We start from the raw sequence: 22,595 nt of genomic DNA, 5'->3' as shown, positions 1-22,595 counted from the left end.
GCACACGCACATGCACACACACACACAGATACACACACACACACACACACACACATACACAGAGGCACCCCCCCACCCTTCGCAATCCCCACAGACTGGAAGTGGAAGGGGGGTTATGGCCCCCACCCTTGCAACCGAGACCGTTAACGGAAGTCCCCTCGAATACCCATATAGAGGGGGGTATTATTAACTATTGACATGACAAAAGATATGGCTGAACTGGCGAAGGTCATACAGGAACTGGAGGATTGAATTACTAACTTGTATTCCGATAATCTACTCACATACCCCCATATATCTTCCTCCACAATTCACTAGAGATTGGAACCGGAACCGGTTCAAGTTGAGAACCAGTTACATATTCCTCTGAGCTCATCAATTCCCGACAACGCAAGTTGTTGGGAATTGGTTAATCATCGACTAATCATCTCGCTGGTTATTTTGAAAGAAACTTGTTTTGAAACTTGTTTTGAACGTGAGCGAGAAAAAAGCAACAAGTGATGGGTTTGTAACTGGTAATACGATACACCTCATTAAAGAAGGAAAAAGGTTTCCTGTCATTGCAAATTTCACATATTGTTCAGTTAGGGTTAGGCGCAGTTCTTGAGACTGGCTCATATAAAACACCTTGTCATGCACAACCCAAACATTGACCAGACATGGACAACAGCAGCTCAACAGGCATGGGTGCCAATGGTATGTTGTTTTGTTTTATGTTTTGTTTTTTTATTTCAATATAACCGGTATGTCCATCATGCATACATATCAACCTTGTGATCGGTTCTTGATGTGCGGTTCTTGAATATGAGAAACAATAACCGGAGTATTGGAAAACATCTTTAATAGAGATGCAAATCTTCAACTTGGAACATTTGATCATTCTGATTCTGTATTGTTATATCATGATATTTCCCTCTCTATGGTTTTACAGCTAAAGCAGTAAAACCGAAAAAGGATAAAGCAGCAAAACCGAAAGAGCCTAAAGAAAAGAGCAAAGGTGACGTTTGTCTCGATCATGCCTTTCAACTGTTTTTCACTGCTATTCCCAGACTACGATGGTTTGGCGGTAGATTGCAGATTAATGTAGAATTGACTCTACATAAATGAAATTCTAAAATACCATGCAACATACACAAGTAAATATATATTTACCCATATATTGATATGTAAATATTAATCATTGCATATAGGCAAATTGTTTGGATTTCTAAACAACTTGGATTAGAAGACATATAATATATATTCATTAAAAACAAAACAAAAAAAATGTTTTTTTCGTGAATTGATATACACCCAACAAATATTAGTTTCACTTGGGGATTATCTAAACTGTGTGTGTGTGTGTGTGTGTGTGTGTGTGTGTGTGTGTGTGTCTGTGTGCGTTTGTAATTGTAGGTGTTGAAGTGTTCAAGTCCCTTTCAGTCAAGAAAGTGTGGAAGGGGATGGAGAAGCTGAGAGACATGACAAAAGATGTTGCTGAACTGGCGAAGGTCATACAGGAGCTGGAGGATTGAATTACTAACTTGTATTCCGATAATCTACTCATATACCCCCATTACTGAGTAACATAAGTATGGAACTTTGATCTACATACTGCTGTGTTCCAAATGGCAGCACTGAATTGTTATCGCCATGAAAAAATAAATCTTTCATAATCTGAAGCTGAATCAACAACAGGCTCTTCGTGTTTTTCATTCTGTTTTATTGGTTTTCACTCTCCTTCTCTCACACCCTCTGTCTGACTGTCTGTCTTAGCCACAGACAGTCTTACAAAAGAGTATACTGGAACAGAGTGTAAAGGTTAGAGAAACCAGCAGGGGTACACCGCCTCTATAATAGTTATTATTGGGTGATACACTGGTATCTTGTCATTAACTGGAGGCTGGGGGCTATGCTATCTTCCTCCACAATCCACTAGAGATTGGAACCGGAACTGGTTCAAGTTGAGAACCAGTTCCATATTCCTCTGAGCTCATCAATTCCAAACTTGATTTGAATGTGCAGTGTGTGTGTCCTTACAAGATCTCTCCATGGTGTCAGCCTATACCCAAGAAATGTGTCTTAGTGAAAAGCAATGGGTTTGTAACTGGTTATACCATACATGTCATTAAAGAATTATTTATTTTTTCTGTCGTTGCACATTGCACATATCGTTCATGAGATCCCTGCAGACCCGCGTGTGCATGTGTGGTCTCCAATTGCATTAGCATGTGTGGTTGCAGGTGTTGTGGGTGTGGTTCCATGTACCATGTATGAGTGTGTGTGTGTGTGTGTGTGTGTGTGTGTGTGTGCTTATGTGTGCTTGTGTGTGTGTGTGTGTGTGTGTGTGTGTGTGTGTGTGTGTGTGTGTGTGTGTGTGGAGGGGCACGTATTTCTTGAGGCTTGCTCATATAAACCACCCTGCCTTGGACAACCCAAACATTGACTAATCATGGACAACAGCAGCTCAACAGACATGGATGAAACTGGTTATACCATACATGTTATTAAAGAATGAAAATTGTTCTGTTGTTGCACATTTCACCCCAGACCCATCACCAGCTGCAGCACCAGGAGCAGCGGGCAGCTGCCAGGGACCAACTCCAGCTCTGCTGCTCAGTGCCTTGCTCAAGAACATTGTTATGTTTAACTGTCTGACCATTTTGATCTTTAGAATATTCAATCAGTTACCATTTTCAGTTAAGTTAAGAGTCACCGTGGGATTGTTTTGGTTTCGTTATCGGGGTAGAGAGGAAAGTGTCGATACCAAATTTGAAATTCTGGTATAACAGAATTGTGTGTGTGTGTGTGTGTGTGTGTGTGTGTGTGTGTGTGTGTGTTTGTGTGTGTGGAGGCGGGACGTAGTTCTTGAGGCTGGCTCATATAAAACACTTTGACATGCACAACCCAAACATTGACTAATCATGGGCAACAGCAGATCAACAGGCATGGATGCCAATGGTATGTGGTTTTGTTTTATCATTTTTGATTTCAATATAATCGGTATGCCCATCATGCATACTTGTGAACCTCCTGATCGGTTCTAGATGTCCGGATCTTGAATATGAGCATATTGAGTATTGGAGAGTTTTGGAGTACATCTTTGATAGAGATGCACATCTGCAACTTGGAATATTTGATCATTCTGATTCTGTGTTGTTATATCATGATATTTCCCTCTCAATGGTTTTCCAGCTATAGCAGCAAAACCGAAAGAGGATAAAGCAGCAAAACCTAAAGAGCCTAAAGAAAAGGGCAAAGGTAACGTTTGTCTCGATCATGCCTTTCCAACTGTTTTTCTCTGCTATTCCCAGACTGGGATTGGTTTGGCGGTAGATTGCAGTTTAATGTAGAATTTACTCTACATAAATGAAATTCTAAACTACAAAACAACACACACAAGTAAATATATATTTACCCATATATTGATATATAAATATTAATCTTTACATGTATGCAATTCTTTTGGACTTTTAAACAACTTGGATTAGAAGACATATAATATATATTCATTCAAAACTAAAAATGTTGGCTTTTTTCGTGAATCGATATATCAAATATTAGTTTCACTTGGGGATTATCTAAGCTCTGTGTGTGTGTGTGTGTGTGTGTGTGTGTGTGTGTGTGTGTGTGTGTGTGTGTGTGTGTGCGGTTTTGTAATTGTAGGTGTCAAGTCCCTTTCATTCAAGAACGTGGTGAAGGGGATAGAGACGTTGACATCCGTGACACAAAGTGGGCTTGAAATGGCTGGGGACATAAAGGAGCTGAAGGAATGAATTACGATAATCTACTCATATACCCCCGTTACTAAGTAACATAAGAATGGAACTTTGATCTACATACTGCTGTGTTCCAAATGGTGGCACTGAATTGTTATCGCCATGAAAATAAAAATCCTTCATAATTTGAAGCTGAATCAACCGCAGGCACCGCGTTCGTGTTTTTCATTCTGTTTTATTGGTTTTCAACAAAGAGACAAAAACATGAAGGTCATTTGTGTAGCGCCAGAACGTGGACGGTGGGAAGCGGACCATTTGAACAACTACTGTCACAGTGAACATCACTCTCCTTCTCTCACACCCTCTGTCTGTCTGTCTTAGCCACAGACAGTCTTAGAAAACAGGGTATACTGGAACAGAGCATAAACGATAGAGAACCCAGCGGGGGGGGGGGGGGGGGGGGGAGCATGCGTTGAAATACGTTAACATTTATAGGAATTTAAAATAAAACTCAAGATTTGACACACTCCCCCTCCGGCCCAGTATCTTAAACCCACCTTCTCTAACCTGTATCTGGTGTTACATATAGACATACAACTTTGTATAAACCACGGGAATTCATTCTGAACTAAGGCATCTTAAGCTCTGGCGGAATGGCACCAAACAAAATACAAAAAAAAAATGAACAGGGACGAACACGCCCACGAATGAACTGACGGCTGCGAGAGGAACATTTAGCGCAGGTGGACTTCTTTTTTTTTTGCTATCCTTCTTCGTATATATAAAATAAGATCTTCAAAAACCAGAACAGAATTGTGGTTCTCTGTGTTACGGCACAGGGCATGAAGGGGGACAGATAGAGAGAGGGACAGACGTCCACCACGTAAACTCAGATGTGTTCTTCAGGGCGGCGGGGCGGGGGGGCTGGTTTGGGTCTGGGGTTGGGCGGCAATGATGATGATGATGATGACGACTAAGAGGGCGGGAATGGGGAACGCGAGGTCGTCGGCGGGAGTCGGAGCGCGATTGGCCGTTTAGGTGAAGGTAAGCCCCGCCTCGCTGTAGACCTTGAACACCTTCTCGATGGCGTTGACGTAGGCCGCCGTCCGGAGGTCCAGGCCCAGGTTGTACTTGCTGGCCGTGCGCATGATTTGCTGCAAAAGCATACAAACGTTCAGAAAACCATCACAAAACACCACCATGATTAATTGTAAATGGACTGCATTTATATATAGCGCTTTTATCCAAATAGCTTCACGATATTGCCTGACATTCACCCATTCATGCACACATTCACACACTGCCGTTGGAGTCAACCATGCAAGCCGACATCCAGCTCTTCGGGAGCAGTTAGGGTGAGGTGCCTTGCTCAGGGACACCTCGACACTCTAGGAGGAGCCGGGGATCAGAATAGTATCCTTGCGGTGACCAGCCAACCCGCTCTACCTCCTGAGCTACTGCCGCCCCTATCCTAAGATATTAAACCCGTAAAACCCGTTAAATTAAAAACCTGTGACTAGTACGGCCCGGGCCGGGCCTGTTGTCGTCAGGTTATCTGAACCTCACCAACGACCACGGTCGTCATGTCATTTAGCGCATTTGTCCTTTGAATAGCTAAATTGGTTTAGACTGTGATGTGTGTGTGTGTGTGTCCTTACCCGGGAAGATCTCTCCATGGTGTAAGCTAGCCCAGAGTGCACGATGTCCTTCTCAGAGGCACCCTGCATACCAGAGGAAAGAAATGGGTCTGAATGAATACAAGTGAAGGGCTTTTAGCCAAAGCATTTTAATTGAAATACTGTATTTTGCAGACACATGGCATTCAGAGTTTCTGTTGTCCGGTAATTACCGGTCATTGACCGGAAAAAAATGAGGAGGACCAAAAATTCTAAATGTCTCCGGTCAGAATGACAAATGGAAATAATTCTCTGCACAATTTGAATTGCGTTTAAATATGCTACAGTGGTCATTTGTTTAGCCAATTCATGTTAAACAATGAGGGTTTTAGCCGTGTAATAAGTGGGATAATGTATAGAACGTCGCCGGTCATTATCGCAAGACACCTCCGCTGCGCGTCGGTGTCCTGTTCGCCCTGTCAGGGCTTATTTTCCCGATAATGACCAGTGTTCTATACATTACCCCTTACATATAGCAGAGTAGGCCCAAGTAACAAATGTGTACAAAGTTACACATGTATTAAAAAAATGTTGGGTTGAAATCGGGCTCGGGCTCATCATTACAGTTTATGTGTCGGGCCGGGCCGGGCTCAGACAGAACGTGCACGGGCTCGGGCCGGGTCGGGCTTGATTTTCTGGGCCCGATCTAAGCTCTAATAAAGACTGCTCAATAGGGTTGTCACGATACCAGAATTTCAGTAGTCGATACCAATACCTGTGAATTTCGATACTAATTCAATACCACGATTTTTTAAAAACAACAACAGGACCCATGTACTTTTAAATTCACTAATTTATTGAAAACTGCTTCAAAATGTCAAGTATTTAACACCACTGTGCTTCAACATCTTTTTGCATAGAATATAAATTGCAGTACCAGCTGCCAACAGGTAACTATACATTCAAAAAAGAACAGCAGTGGCCTATAGCCATCCAGTATAAAAACAAACAATACTGTGCTTATAAATATGGTCATAAACAACAACAATATTCAACTATTTGACATTCAAAAAAGAACAGCAGTGGCGTGGAGCCTTCAAGCATATAAAACAAACAATATTGTTCTTCTTATAAATATGCAAATAAATAACAAAACAACAGTGGTGTGGAGCCTGATCTCACATAACTAAAACCTCTAATACTAGGTTCCAACAGGCATAACTTAAGGATTTTTGAACTTCTTTGTCAGTTCCAGGTTTTTTGAAAGGAACACCAACATGTCAATATTTTCTTGGGTCAGTCTTGACCGTCTTGGACTGACAATCAAGCCAGAAGTGCTGAAAACTCTCTCAGAAGCACAACTTGATGCAGCAATGCACAGATACCTTCTGGCAAAATCAGAGAGCTGAGGTAGAGTACGTGCATTTGTTTTCCACCAGGAAAGTGGATCCTCTTTTTTTCATATACCTGATACTCATCTTTCAGCTTATCACTTCGGGACAGGGGTTCTCCAGGAGTTGAGGGGGTAGCACCACTGCCTTTCTTTTCTCCTTGGATACTTGACAGCAGTCGTCTCAAGTCACCCTTCTGCTTTTTCTGTGGCCTGACTAGGTTTGAGTCCTCTTCCTGTCCTGGGTCTGGCACATGGCTTTGACTTCTGTTAGGATCAGCAAGTCCGCCTACTTGGCCCAGGAGACATTGTTTGACTTCCTCCTTAAGCAAAACAAACATGTCCTTAAACCTGGGGTCAAGGTAGGTAGCACTGTTCAAAATGAGCAGCAACTGCTTGTCATCATTAACACGCACATTTAGATAATCTCTGATGGCCCACTTCATCTCCCCAGCAAGAATTTAGTCTTTCTCTTCATCATTGAGAGTTGTGAACATTTTCCATGTCAGGGGCAAGACAGATGAGAGGGTGGTGTGCTGCTCACCACTTAGTGCATCAGTGAAGGGACTCAATGGTCAGAGGACTTCTTTCAGGGTCTCTAAAATTGTAATGTCAGTGTCTTTGGGCATCAGATGCCACTTCTTTCGGTCCTCTGCCAGCAGTGCACACACAGCTTGCTGCTGCTCCAGAAATCTCTCTACCATGTCATATGATGAATTCCAACGAGTGGGTTCGTCATGTATGAGTTTATGTTCTTGGAGTGAGAGTTCTGTTTTTTGATGAGTTGACGTGAAAGTTTTGGTGATCTGGTGAAGGCAGATATTGTTTTACGAAGCCTTGACAATGCTGCAGATACCCTGTTAATATCAATGGCTTTGTTGACTGCGGACAGTATGACCAAAACAAGGAATCCACGTGAAGTCATCTTTAAAGGCCTTCTTGTTGTTGGAGGCATTATCTGTTGCCTGCCATTCTTGAAATGTCAAACTTCCATTCCTCTATTTTCTCTTCAAACGCTTCCTTCAGATTTTTCTACTGTGTAGATGGGGACTTGGTCCATGCACAGAAACTCTTTTTGGCTGTGTTAGTGTGTGACTTTCTTCCTGCTTCTCCTGGTCTGGCACACACTCGTACTGTAAAGGGAAAAAAACAAAAAAACTTTGTTTAAATTAGGGGTGTGCATGGGTACACATGTAACCGGTTAGTAAATCATAACCGTTTAGGAAAAATCAGTACACGAAAACCGTAAAAAAAATAAAATCACGCGCCATTGTTTCAATGGGAATCGCGGTCCATTCTTTCAACATAAAGTGTAGATATTTATAATTCGAAATTCGTCCCAGCCTTTATACCATAGATACTCTAGGGTCTATAGCATATAACCGCGTTGTCTGATTACAGTTTAATTCATTTTTCACAATTTACCAGGTCTCGTTTTGAAGAATAATCACGCGCCATTCGTTTCAATGGGAATCGCGACGGTCTATCCTTTTAACATAAAGTGTACATATTTATAATTTGAAATTCGTCCCAACCTTTATACCACAGATACGAAGCTGACAACATCCTAATTAACACCGCAACTGCAAATTAACCACACAGAGATAACCATGGCAACCGGTCAAACAATTTTTTCTTTTTTTTTTTTTCTTGCTTGCGCAAGAAAAAAGGGGTTGTGTAACCGTTTACAATTTTTTGTAACCGTTCACACCCCTAGTTTAAATAACATAAGGTAAGAGACTGTCAGACAGTATCTCATCATGTCACCTTACGTTACATTACTTAAACATCTACATGAGGGAGCGACTGAGCGAGAGAGTAGAAGCCTGCACGGCTGCGCCCCAGCTGACTCTCATGCCCAAATGACTGAACGGAACATAGGCATATTCGGGTTAACGTATAACGTGACACAACAGTGATAGTAAACGGAAACTCACTCACCTTGAATTCTCTAAACAAGTCGGGGTGCCTGTCTTTGAGGTGTTTGGCCAGGTTTGACGTGCTTCCTCCTTTTGTTTGAAAACTTCTTAGGCACTGTTTGCATGTTGGCTTGTTTGAGTCTAGAATTGCTCCGGATTTATCCGCCTCGAATACAAAATATTTCCACACGCGACACTAAGCACCTGTCTTGTGTGTCACCTGCTGAAGCCATTTTCTTCGAAGACGGCAGGTTTTCTTCTTCAGCGCCGCTGTCTGCTCTGTGCTGCTCACACGCGTATACTGCCCCCGTCAGTTCCGCCAACAATCGACACGGCTCGCCGAGTGAAAAGTTGTATATTCGGTTCTGACGTTGTCAGAAAAAAGCAAGTATCAAAATTTTTTTTTCTTATCGGCATCGAATCGGTTCTTGTGACAACACTACTGCTCAGCGAAGCCGCCTTGGGGAAGGAAGAGTCACGAGGATTATGCGCATTGCAAGCAGCAGAGACACTCTCGATACATTTGACTTTAAGTCAGCAGCGGCACGCTTCAAAGCTGCCAAATATCGAAGAAAAAGAAAAAACGTTAAACCTGTAAATGTAAACCCTCCAGGTCACATGACCGGCACCAATTTTTTCTAGCGGAAACACTGATGTCATTAAAGGGAAGGAGCAGGGTTTAGGGCATCTTGCTAAAAGGATGCCCAAAAAAGGGCAAAAAAGGGAACCCGGACCTTGAACTAACATACTGGACTGTCCTCTCCCCTTCACACATCACATTGGTCCATGTAAAAGATGCCCATCCCTGGGGCATGTCAAGGATGGCAAATAAGACGGGTGTTTGCAAAGTCATTATGATAAGGGTGTGCAAACATTTAAATTGAATAGCGTGCATGTACGTGCTCGGGCTGTACCGACACTGACAAAGTACTGCGATACCAAACGGTGCGCTACTACCCGTATGCGTAATTCGATACCTTGTGAATAAAAAAATGTGTGTTCAGAAGGCATCTTGCTGTGCAAGAGCAAAATTTAATGCATATTTCTGTGTGTGTGTTGTGCGTGCGTGTCACTCACAGCAACCCTAGCCTGGAAGTCAGCGGTGGGAACCACAGGAATGGGTCCTCCCTGCTTGCCAAACTTCCTCTCAAGACTCTCCTGCACAGACACTGAAGGGAGAGAGCGAGGGAGAAAGTCACAGAGTCAGAGAGAGCGAGAGGGAGCGGTTCAGGGAAAACAAAAATACATTATACAGCAAGAGTTTCAAAAAGTGCCAATACAATGACTCATGAGCCCCTGTAACAAAGCCTTTTTAAGGCAGGGATGTTGCTATGTTGTTCCGCCTTGCTCTCGGTAGAAAACATACAAACACGGGATGGACGGCATTTTTGTTACGCCTCTAAGCCAGGGGACAAAGCCGAATGGATTTCTGTGTTTAAGGGGTGATCTGGCACACTGAGGCTAGGGGTGTGACGTTTTGAGGACTTGTCATGTGTGCAACACGCCTCTGGGGATTTAAACCTCTCTGAAGAAGGAACAGACTAGTTGGCAGTGGGAGCGATCAGCCGGTCACGAGCTCTTCACCGCCTTTCTGCCTCAAACCGCTCTCGGCTTCCCTTTTATTTCTCCTACAGCGCACTTCTGACCGCACAAATACCACCGTAACGTTACCAATCAGCAACTCAGCTGGCGTTTCAAGAGTGGTATAAATGTGCACGGATAGCAAAAGCAACCTAACAGTCCCCCCGGGCCTTGTTTAGAAAGCAATGTCGCTGCCCGACGTGTATATTATAGGTCCACTAGACGCTGACACTGTTGTGTTACACGTCACACATCTGAGTCAGGAAGGATAGCCTGCTCTGTAAAAGCAGACATAACGCCGGATTTATTTGGATCTAGGTCAGAAAGGCTATAATCTATATATAGCTATAGTCATCAACAAATAAAACCACAAACAGTGGTTGCAAACCATATGCCAAACTGTTAGAAAGTATCGCACTTAGCTCAATATGTATTTCTCTTTAGTAAGGATGACGTTCGTCTTTGGAATACTATGGAGGTTTTGTTCCGTTTGGTTTTTTGGTTGTTTGTTTGTTGTTTGTTTTTTCTATTTGATGTGCTTTATCCTAAAATAAAACAATAAAGTAAAAAAAATAAGGATGACGTTCAAGAAAAACCATTAGACACAGGCAGTACAGGTTTAAGAAACCACACCCTAGTAACCCATCTGTTGGGGATTAGACAAGGAGGCACCACCATTATGGTAAGAGTTAATCCATGGGTCTTTAGCGAATAGAAACCCTTTAACTCGTCGTCAAACCAGTAGCGCAAAAGAAAGGCAGGTTAGACAAGAGTGCCCTTCCTAGAAACCGATAAATAGTTTCATACCTATCATTCCTCAGTGAAAAAAAAGAACAGGTACATCGCACTGTAAAAAGGGTGAGGCTGAGTGCGAGTCTTGTGAGGTTTATAATAAATAAACTATAGCAGTATAATAGTTCAATATTTTTCATGATATGTTACTAATAAAACTAAAATAATAATTGGTTTCCCACATTATTTTTCAACCTGTATACTGGCCTCTGCAGAAATACACGTATTCCAAAGCATTATTCACTCATGCAAATAAGTTATGAGAATGAATAAGTAACGAAATACGAAATACATGCGTCCCCCCTAGAAATTCTTCTAGAGCATGGTAAGACTGCTAGGTTTGAGAAGTACAGTACAAGTACATTCGAACAAAAGCAAAAGCAAAACAAGAACAACCAGCAGTGAACATTAACATAATGGACCTTCGAACAGTGAGGACTAACTCATCCGTGTGTGTGTGTGTGTGTGCGTCTGTGTGTGTTTGCGTGTTACAGCGCCACGACACTCACTGAGCAGGTGGTAGTTGGAGTCCCTCTCGTACTTGAAGGTCAGCCTGCCGTAGCTGACGTGGTTCAGGTTCTTCAGCCACTCAAAGTACGACACGGTCACACCACCGGCGTTCAGGTACATGTCCTGCACGACCAGAGTGAACCAGAGGTCAGAGGTGGGGATAAGGACATTATGGAGTTCATAGTAGTGGTGGTACTGACGACGCCAGGTAGCTAACTTGTCGTTTGTAATGAAGATGAAATGTAGTTGGTAATGAGGTCATGTAGTTCATAGTGTAGTATGTAATGAGATGTAATGCAGCTCATGGGCTGGATTGCAATGATGATGTAATGTAGTTCATAGTGTAGTTGGTAATGATGATCCAATGTAATTTATTGTGCAGTTTGAAATGATGACATATAGTTCATAGTGTAGTGTGTAATGATGTTTTGTACTTCACAGTGAAGTTTGTACTGATGATGAAAACTAGTTCTTAAAGATGTTTCGTAGTTCATCGTGTAGTTTGTAATGATGACGTAATGTAGTTGATGGTTTCGTTTGTAATGAGGATTCTGTGTCCTTACGGGGATGACCATGACATTGTTCTCCAGGAAGATCTTGTCGGCTTCGGGGGTGGTTGGACCGTTGGCGCCCTCTGCGATAATCTAGGACACACACACACACACACACACACACACACACACACACACACACATTGGAATACTTTATTTAGGACCAAAAGTTAAAACACAAAAAAAACAGGGGCCAAAATGTCCGGTGCAACAGTTTTCTGATCCTCAATAGACAAGTTACCATGAAAGCACGCACGCACACACACACACACACACACACAGCATTGTATGTCTAGCATTCCTAGCCTTTCACTGGCCCAAAACAAGGGGAGCCAGTAAAGGTGTCTACACCACATGTAACGGATACACGTGGTGTGTATCCCGTTGCATCAAAGTGTGCGCGCTTACCTTGGCCTTGATCCTGGGGGCGTTGTTGCGGGTCAGCTGCTTCTCTCCGGCGGCGGGGATCAGGATGTGACATTGGGCCTCCAGGATGCTGCCCTCGTACGGCTGGGCCCCGGGGAAGCCCACGATGGTGCCGTTTTGCTGCACACACACACACACACACACACACACACACACACACACACACACACACACACACACACACACACACACACACACACACACACACACACACACACACACACACACACACAAGTAACAGTCAGCATCTCAGTGCATCATTTTGCCCTGAAGCATCAACCGAGACCACATTTACATGTAGGCTTTTTGGGGCATGCAAATGATCAAGGATATGTATGAAAATCATCACGGTGCCGTGTGACCAAGTGCACCGGGCACACACGCTACGAGGCAGTGCAGGCTGGAGTACATATGTCAACACACAGGGTGCACATGAGACATGAGTCAATGCACATAGCCTCCAGGGGAACGTTAATCAACATCCAACACTGCACATCACCGTCATTCTAGGTCCTCTTGAAGCACGGGTGTGTGAGTGAGTTACCAGTTTGTAGTCCTCCAGCTGCTTGGGGTCGATGCCCTCGGGGTTGTAGATGGAGCCGTCGATCTCGCCCACGCCCACGCACTTGGCCCCGAAGCGGTGCAGGTACCTCATGGAGTGGAGGCCCACGTTACCAAAGCCCTGGGTTCAAGGGTCAAACGGTCGTGGGGTTATTGATTGTAGGAGTGATGGCGAGGTCGGGTGAAATTGGCACCGTTATGGTTACTTGAGTGTAACAATTTGATTAGCGTATCAACATGGTCCGTGTCGTGTGGGGTGATGCAGCACGTCATTGACCGATGGTAATTAGCAGTTTTGACCCGTTCAGTAAATGGGCATGGAAATGGTTAAGTGTAGCAGAGGAGAAGGCTGCCCACCATGTCAGATCAACTGGAGACATGTACTTTGAGTGCCCTCGTGTGGTCAGATTAGGAAACTACATGTGCAGTGACGCAGGTTGAAAGCACAAAAACGGAAGGGTTTCATACGTCAACATCACCCCTTACTTCCACCGGTTAGTCATCCTTCCAAGGACGAGTGTGAGTTAGAACAAACTGGGTGAAAGTAATGGGACTGTTTACAAACGACTTGATTTTCATCCCCTAAAATAACGCCTTTATTGGTCCTAATGGGGTTTCACGTTGATCTGTGGTTTTATTTCGATGGTACGGATCTCTCAAAGAGTCTTTAATGTTTGTCAGAACACTCAATCGCTACAGAAATCCAGCCTAAAAGTCACATAATCTCCACGCGCACGCACACAAACACACACACACACACACACACACTTTGAACCTTGCCACCATGAAACAGCACAAGCAGCTGTCTCAGGCAACCAATCCAGTCCGCTGACTCCACCCCCACCCTCTGACACACCCCTGCCCCACCCAATAGGCCTGCACGTCATCTGCACCCCAACCCCTCCCACATTTCATTGGTTCTCCGAGAGTGAGTTAGTGAGTGAGTGAATACTAGATGTCCTTGATACAGTCAAGCTAGGCTTGCTGACGGTTTGTAAGGATCTGGTTCTTTAAGAAGGTTAGACTGCTTCACGGCGTACAGACACTGTAGCGCCCGGTCGTAAGGGTCTGGGGTAAATATAGAACGCTTTCCCAGAAAAAGGAGACCACTGCCTGGGGAGAAGGGGGCTGGGACACGTGCCTTGCATTGTGTGTGTGTGTGTGTGTGTGTGTGTGTGTGTGTGTGTGTGTGTGTGTGTGTGTGTGTGTGTGTGTGTGTGTGTGTGTGTGTGTGTGTGTGTGTGTGTGTGTGTAATATGAGGGAACCCAATGTGAGAAGACAAAAAAATAACTGTTCTCTGCCATTTTGGATACCTCACACACACACACACACACACACACACACACACACACACACACACACACACACACACACACACACACACACACACACACACACACACACACACACACACACGATGAGTCATTGTCCTTGCGAGGTTGCCATCTTGTCTCGCTGACTCAAGATCCTGCAGAGGTGGAGTGGAACTCCCCTCAAACTGCAGATCAACGCCAGTCTGCACCTATACACCAGTGCCCTGAATTCTGTGGGAGGCACAGTGTCTCCTGTCTTTCAATGTGTGTGGGTGTGCGTCTGTGTGAAACATGCAATGTGCGTGTGTCCTTGAGCTGGGCACGTTTTTAAATGTCCGTGTCCCCTTAAGGCTGACCTCTCCGGTTGTACAGAAACGTGCTGGTCGTCAGCAGGTTTCTCTGCGGCTCGTCTGTCATAAAGTCTGCAGAGCGGGTGTGCATTTCACCTCATCTCAAAAACCGTGTGTCCTGGCCTGAGTTTCTGTGTCTGTGTTTTTTTCCTTTCATATGATTATGAGTGTGGATCTTCACATGTGTGTGAATCTTCGCATGCTTGTGTGTATCTTTGCGTGTGTGCATGTTCTAAGAGGTTCTAAGAGGTAGTTTGTACCTTTGATTATAGCCTAGAGGAAAGCCTCAAGATGAAGGCTTCCTTACCAAATGTGTTATTAATGAGCAAAAGGTGCCAGCCATAACACAGCTAGGCTATAGTTGCCAGTTGCTGATTTTTATCTTTGGCGGCCTGGGTCATGTTCCTAAGCTAGCAGTAAGGGGGCCCCAGCATGACAGGTATGTTCAAAGACGAAGGCCAAGCAGCGATCTAAAAACTGCTCAATGTGGAAATCATGCGTTTGTTTGCGGGTAACCCTCTGCGCGTCTTAATTGTACATACAACTGATATTGTATTGTGATTATATTGTTATTCGATTTGTCTGCATCTTCTCATATGCATGTCCTGTATCTTCTTGTATTGATGTGGACATCAATACAATCATTTGAATGTGTGAATGTGTGTGAGTGTGTGTGAGTGAGGGAGTCTGTGTCTCGTTTACCTGGACAATGAAGGTCTTGTCCTGGAAGCCCGGGGTCAGGCCGATCATGCTCATGTATGATGCTTCCTGGATGAAATTCTCGATGCCGTGGAACACACCACGACCGGTGGCTGAGATGCGCCCGTGGATGCCTCCCTGGCTGATGGGCTTACCGGTCACACAGGCGTGGGCATTGATGTCCTGCGAAGAGAGGGAGGGAGAGAGAGAGAGGGAGAGGGAGAGGGAGAGGGAGAGGGAGAGGGAGAGAGATAGACTTAGAAGGTAGTACGATTTCCCTTGTGCATTGTGGTGCTGGGGTTCATGGTGCAATTCCTTCAATGACTTGAGGATTAGACGACATAAGAACTGGGACAGCTACCTCCCCGGGTGCCCTTTGCAGAAGAATATTCCCGGTACGGAAATGTATACAGGGCAGGCCCCTTGTGTGAGAAGGGGGAGGGAAGGAGGGCGGATGTGATGGGTGAGGTGGGTTGAGTGTGACGAAGACAAGTTGTTTACTTTGGTGACATTTTTCCCTTGCAAAACCAGCTTTACAAAAGATTATATGCAGGTGATCACCTATGGAATACGCCCCGTTGCCCAATTTCTCATCACTTGACTATTAGAACATATACATGGCTCGTGGGCAAATATTGTTCAGACCACAGGCAAACAAAAGCTAGTTTGCGGTTAATTTTGATGAGCCCATGGTTGACGAAATGATCTGGTGATGTTTGCAACATAGCAATGAACCGTGTCTGCCAAGTACTCATTTGTCAAACACTGAACAAAGCTCAAATCAAAAGGGGTTTAGTGAGTTCGGCCTTTGCACCGGTGCATGTGTAAAACTAAGGTGTGTGTGCATGTGTCTGAATGGCTGTACGACTCACGGTATGTGCAATGGTGTTAGCGTAGGTGTCAGCGATCCAGGACATCTCCCTCTCTCCGGTGCTCATGTCCGGGGCGGGGACGTCGATGCCAGGCCCTGGGGAGAACAGCAAGGGCATGCATTTAGACCAGCAACCATGAAAGTAACCGCTATGCGCATTATTCTTACAGAAGTATCAACAGGGGGAAACGGCAGCGTATGTGAAATGAGGTGTGGAACTCAAGGGAACTGTTTTACATGTGCCAAAATCTGAACAGGACATGGCGGGGTCATAGTGTGTGTGTGTGTGTGTGTGTGTGCGTCCGGTCTGAAAATAAGAGGTGGTAACATAACTTTCTAAATAAAGAGCATTCTAACCAGACCAATGGTTACATTCAATGTAGACAAAACCACGTGCTACACATGTTCAGGCTAAGAATAAGTCAGTGAAGTGGCCAATGAGTGGGGCCTACAGAGGCTGTAAACTGAAAGCCCTCGCATGAAACCGTGACAACCAACCACCATAGAACCCACACATTCAATCACGCCATACATGTTTGGGTTTGACACATGACTGCCAGCAGCCCATATAAGGAGATGCATGCATGTACATAGTGTGTGTGTGTGTGTGTGTGTGTGTGTGTGTGTGTGTGTGTGTGTGTGTGTGTGTGTGTGTGTGTGTGTGTGTGTGTGTGTGTGTGTGTGTGTGTGTGTGTGTGTGTGTGTGTGTGTGTGTGTCAGCTAGTACAGGTTTACACATGGACCTCACCGATGAACCCCTTCTTGGCCAACTCAATGGTGAACCTCCTTGTGATCTTCTCCAGCTCGTTGTCCTAACAGAGAACAGACATCATCAATCACACACATGTAACAACAAATCCCCGAAATACAATCAGGATTAACAGTGCCAGGATTGAAGGACAATCCTGCCTAGAGCGTTTACGATGCCCCTTCATTCTGAATTACTTTCAAATTGTCAGGTTGAAAGGGATTTCCTTTGATTGTTAAAAAGAGGGTGCATGTGTTACTGGCTGTGCCACGGCTTCCGTTTGTGGTCAACAGGTCTATAGATTAGTGGGTGATCTTCAACACATGGTGCCGGTTCTTTGTGAAACTCTTAGCTGCATACAACTGGTGCAGTTATTTCAGTTTCTGCTAGAAGGAGTCTAAACAAACCCGCCTTTTACATTTTTTCCCTCTCGAAGTCCAAAGGTCTGAGTCACCGTCTGTTGACCAGAACACTTAGGAAACCAATGGGAAATACCAGCGATGAGGCGAAAAGGGCTCGCAGCTCCTCTTTAATCATGTGCAAGCGGTTATCCATGGGCAAACATTCTCTTTTCTAGTGGCCTTGGAAATCAAGCGCCATTCTGGAGATATAAAGAAGTAATTATCTGCTTCAGCTGACAAAAATAACCAGGCCTCTCTGCCTGCAACGGCCCCTCCTCCCTAGCCTGTTTGTCAGTTTTGCTCACACTCCCTTCGTCAGTCCCTACTTTTTGTCCGCTTCTTTCCATCAAAACAGTGGAAAGGGATACGCACCACTAAGCTACTCCAGTGTAGTTGTAGTGCCTGCGTTACTCGTCCCGGTGCATGCGTGGGAGGGAAATGGAAACTGCGTGCGAGGGGAGGTTAGGGCTTGCACTGTAACTCTCTGTAAAGCAGTAAGCCAGAGTACACAGACTCCAGCCACACAGCACTGATTCCTATTGGACGTTGGCAAACCAGTGTGCCGCAGAATAACAAACAATCCGCCCCAACACTAATCCTCTTTGAGCAGTTTGTAACTCACGCACAATTGCTTCCACGTGCATGAAACGAGACCACATGTACTAGTTATGACAGTGACTTGAATCTCTGCAACAGAGACACACACACAAAGACTCTCTGCATGAGAGTGTGTGCAGGCGGATTAGACTTACAGAGTAATTCTTGACGTTGATCTTGACTCCAGCTTTGGCTCCGCCGAATGGCACATCTGGAAAGCGGGAAGGGGTTACCATGCCGATTACAAACAACCAAGTGTTTGAGACAAGACTAAATGCAAGCTATATTGCAATATCCAGACGCTCTCTATAAGATAATATCAATAGTATATCATTATGTTGACCAGACAGCTATACAATGGACCCATACAAATCTGAATTAACTCACACTGGAGTCAGGTAGTACAGTTCTAGTCATACGAATGTCGATACTCATAACGGGACCATGGAAAGGATCTCCAGTAGAGATCTCTGTTGGGAATAGATCGGCGCTCCTCTCTTACCAACCACGGCGCACTTGTAGGTCATGAGAGAGGCCAGGGCCTTCACCTCGTCTACGGACACATCAGTGCTGTATCGGATACCTGGAAGACACAGAGACACAGCCAGGGGTCAGGCAGAGAAGGGGATTCTAGAATCACCACATAATGTGACTATAGGTGCACTGTGGTGGAGAAGAAAGTGTTAAGGTTTACAATTTCAGGTGCAAATATTTGAAATACTATAAAAAAAATTACGAGACGTATCTAAGCTTGCTATAAAGACATTTTTCAAGTGGTTGAAGACTTTAGTAGCCCTCTTCCCGAAGTCCGTTTTGCAAATTTACATTAAACATTAACTCAACATTCAAAGGCTGCAGTTATGAGAGAGAGGACTGCAGCCTTGTAAAATCAATAACCGACGACAAGGGGAACGATATAATTGAATTACAAGTCAGGGTGGATGATGGAACAGAGCGGACGACGAATCAGAGTGCGCGTTCTCTGGTGCTACGGTACACATGACCACATGTATACGTGTCAAAGGTCACTGATTTAGTAGAACCATTGAAGGTCACGTGGTGTGTGGGTCGCTGGAGGAGGATCTAAGCCCTGAAATATAACCCTGGGGTCATTGGTTCTCAATATGGGAAGCTAGCAGTTGGCTGCTGCAGTCACCTTGGCGACAGCCCATTGCTTAGTGTGGCTGACTGAATTATATCAAATCCTATCATCCAGAACCAGATGGGCAGCCTTTGTGACAGTCCTCCTTCCCACCCAGTGGCAGAATAAGATTATGTGTGAGCTTGATGTCATGAAGCCATCCAACAGTTATATTGTATAGATAAGCCTGTGGGCATGCACTGCATAGAAGACTGCAGCTTGACAGAGAAAACAACCCTAACACCCAAAGACTTGTTTTCCCCAAGTGAAGGTATGTGCATTGAATGCATATGGGGGCCTTCTCTGTGATTGGCTGACTTTAAAGGAGCCAGGGGGGAAGAAATCGTTGGGACACGCCTCTTTTCTGTTTGTACAGCAACTAAGAAAGCTTTAATGACATCATCTCTCTGCACATATGACATCAGTCAGCTCCGCACAATCCATTCCTTTTCGTAAGTAAACAGTGCAGCCTCAAGTAACACATAAAACACACACACACCTCCTAGAGCACACACATGAAAAGCCCCTCCCACTGTAGTGGAATACAGGGCGGCCACCATTCAGGTCGTTTCATTCATCCTCGCTCTCCACCGGTTTAACCAGAGTGAACCCAAAGCCACTTAATAGCATTACAGGAGGTAGTGTGTAATGTATGCAATAGGCTTTTCCTAATAACAAACTAAACAACCAAGCAATCTCAGGGAGCAGACCGGGGAAGAGACAGTTCATCCAAAAAGGATGTGAGGAAGTTATACAAATACGAAAGAGCAGAGTCTGCATTTCCAGTGAGGCCAGTCCCGAGTTGAATTGAACAACAAGGGGTTGTTTGAGGGGAGTTTTCAGACATAACAAAACTAAAGTGCACTCATAAAAAATACAACACAAGGGGCAATATCAGGGCCTTAAATGGTGAACAAGGTTAAGTGGTAGTTACACACACACACAACGACAGTGGCAGTTACACCTCGATAACCCAAATTGGCAGGAGTACCCACACTGTCATAACGAAACCTCTGTGAGTTCCTATTTTGCTATAGCGGTTCCTGCTACATCTCCGTAACCTAATGAGATCCAGAAGGGTTCGCATGAGGCTACAACAGAATGGTTGGCCTGAAAGGAGAGGATTAAACTGCAGACCAAACTCAAACTTTTCACTCATTCATTCATTTTCCGCTTCTACTCCGTGGGCGTGATGGCCTGTGTAGCCGACTACACACATACACACAACTTTGTCGAGTGGCTGTACTTCTTAAAACAGGAGACAAACGCACACCGTGTTAAAAGTTACACAAAGAGGAGGATGCATAGCCTTTGCACTTTGTTTCCTCACCGAAGAAGCACAGTGTAAAGGTCTATGATCCACGTCAATGATTAAACTTTGAAAAATAAGAACTGTTCTGTAACACTCTGCTTTTTGTACAGGAAGTAATGAGTCTTTCCTTTGGGGGGGGGGGGGGGGGGGGGTATTTATGACTACTTAATAAATAATAAAGGCAACCTGTGTTTGAAAGCTGTGGCGGTATTTAGGTACACTTCAACAATACATGTTATATTGTACCATGCAACAGCTGCCCAGCTAACCTTTATTTTAGTCCCTTTTTGGGATTGTATAAAATGTTGGGTCAAATGTTTTGTTGACGACAGACTGGGAACTAGAAACCAGCCCATACTGAAATAAACAAAACATCACATTATGAACGGTCCAAGGACATTTCAAAAAGCGAAATACTATCAAGCTTATGTTACCAACAGCAAACATTCCTCACTGGAATAGGCCTGTGTCTACCTCGAACTAAACTGAGCAAGTGTAACTGAAACATTTGGCAAACCATTAACACCAACCCAGTGTCAAATTAACGTCATTCATTCAAACAAGTCCAGAATGCAGAATGACATAAACGTCTTTCTCGAACTGAGAATATCTTGGGTCCCTCCTGCCTCGTCTTATTACAGGACCCTCCCCCACATCCAAACAGCTGACAAATAGTATTGCCCCACACACAACCACCCCTTCCCCTTCCAATCACCCAGAGTGCACTGCTGCAATCTCTAATAATGTCCCTCCTTGAACCTTGAACTGCAAAAACAAAAATCCCTTCCAAGTTCATTGAACACTGTTCAAAAGGTAGAATACGGGTCAGTTCACCTCAACCTCGTGTATGACATGGTGCTTGTCCGATGCTTCTAATGTAATGCATCAGCTGTCAACCAAAGTTGGCATCAACAGCTAATTAGCAATGACGGCAGCATGTTTTTCGTGGATCACATGCAGCAACCAGGAACGCCAGCCTACTAGATAATGCCCATTGAACAACAGCATTATGCACTCTCTCCACAAACCCACGCATGATTCATCAGTAGGCAGATGCAATAATATCATAATTAGCTTTGGTGCATACAAATGTATGGTCAAAATATGCCACCGTCAAATTGAAGACGTTCAAAAGGTCATTTCATTCGACAAACTCGACTTTCACTAAAACGCATGAAAGGGTATAAAGGGTGGGGAGGCTGTGTGTATATTGGTGGGGGGAGGGTCATCAACATTTTGCTAATAGCTTAGCAGATAGCCAAGCAGCTGAAGTGAAGTTCAGCCACAGGTGTAGGGGAAGGTCAACAATGTCGAAGCTCGACAATGTGACCCTTCCAAACATGTTGGGTGACATGAGAGGGCATGGAAAACCAGTTTGGGCATTTGCATAGATAACGGAATAAATGCACATGGGCAAGAGTCGGAAGGCTGCGTTCCCCACAGACTCCCTGGGCTTGTTTACAGTGCTAACTGCTTAGAAACATGGCCCGCCTAAAGCGATTGTCAATGGACCGGCGGTTCTTACCCCCTTTGCAGGGTGTCCTGTGCTGGCTGTGCTGGGCCCGGTAGCCCTCCACCACCTCCCACTCGCCGTTGTCCCTCTTGATGGGGAAAGACACGCTGAGGACGTGGTTACAGGGCTTGATGATGCGCAGGATTCCCCGTACACGATTTCTCTTCTGCTCGGGGGTTTCCCGGGTCTTCAGGTCTTCGATCAGCTTGTCTTCGACGATCGAAGCGCCGCGGTCGAAGAAGCCCTCGACCATCCTGAAGAAATTAGGATCGTCTGGCACGTCCGCGGCGTTGGCATAGTTGCGGACCCGCATAAGAGACGAGGTAGCGGGCAGAGCAGAGTCCACGCACCCCGAGGCCAGAGCACTCCCCGCGGAGCGGGTGAGGAGCTCACCGAAATACCTGTACATGTTTGAGGGCTAACTAGCTATACGCGTAAACTAAAAAAGGGTAAAAACGAAACAAAACAACATACACTATGGGATGGCAACTGGGGGTAGGGTGGGTAAAATGCCACAGTAGCTCCTCACCGTGGCCCGTCCTCTGGCAGAGTAGAGAATGACATGCTGTGTCTGCTTGCTTTAAAAGGCAGCACGACCCAAGCAG

General features: G+C 44.8%; 1 protein-coding gene and 2 long non-coding RNA genes across 3 annotated transcripts; 2 read left to right on the top strand and 1 right to left on the bottom strand.

Annotated features, from left to right (window-relative positions):
• The first annotated feature begins 584 nt into the window (after positions 1–584).
• Positions 585–1,527, top strand: LOC307090677. The gene is made up of 3 exons (XR_013812674.1): positions 585–696; positions 932–997; positions 1,396–1,527. It is a non-coding gene; the product is annotated as an uncharacterized lncRNA (long non-coding RNA).
• A 1,375-nt stretch (positions 1,528–2,902) lies between these two features.
• LOC307089892 lies at positions 2,903–3,819 on the top strand. Its single transcript, XR_013812634.1, has 3 exons — positions 2,903–2,940; positions 3,175–3,240; positions 3,646–3,819. It is a non-coding gene; the product is annotated as an uncharacterized lncRNA (long non-coding RNA).
• Positions 3,820–3,913: 94 nt separating this feature from the next.
• glud1b (glutamate dehydrogenase 1b) lies at positions 3,914–22,595 on the bottom strand. The gene is made up of 13 exons (XM_079756721.1): positions 22,003–22,595; positions 18,527–18,607; positions 18,180–18,235; positions 17,027–17,090; positions 16,280–16,374; positions 15,411–15,590; positions 13,028–13,165; positions 12,466–12,603; positions 12,070–12,150; positions 11,506–11,629; positions 9,701–9,792; positions 5,357–5,419; positions 3,914–4,852 (listed from the first exon to the last, which is right to left on the bottom strand). Exons 1-13 carry the CDS (start codon positions 22,397–22,399, stop codon positions 4,733–4,735), a joined length of 1,629 nt encoding a protein of 542 aa, XP_079612847.1. The 5' UTR covers positions 22,400–22,595; the 3' UTR covers positions 3,914–4,732.

The sequence above is a fragment of the Pollachius pollachius genome (assembly GCF_949987615.1).
Source record: "Pollachius pollachius genome assembly, chromosome: 19".
Taxonomy (NCBI): domain Eukaryota; kingdom Metazoa; phylum Chordata; class Actinopteri; order Gadiformes; family Gadidae; genus Pollachius; species Pollachius pollachius.
The sequence above is the reverse complement of the archived record's forward strand: the minus strand, read 5'-3'. Positions and strand labels throughout refer to the sequence as shown.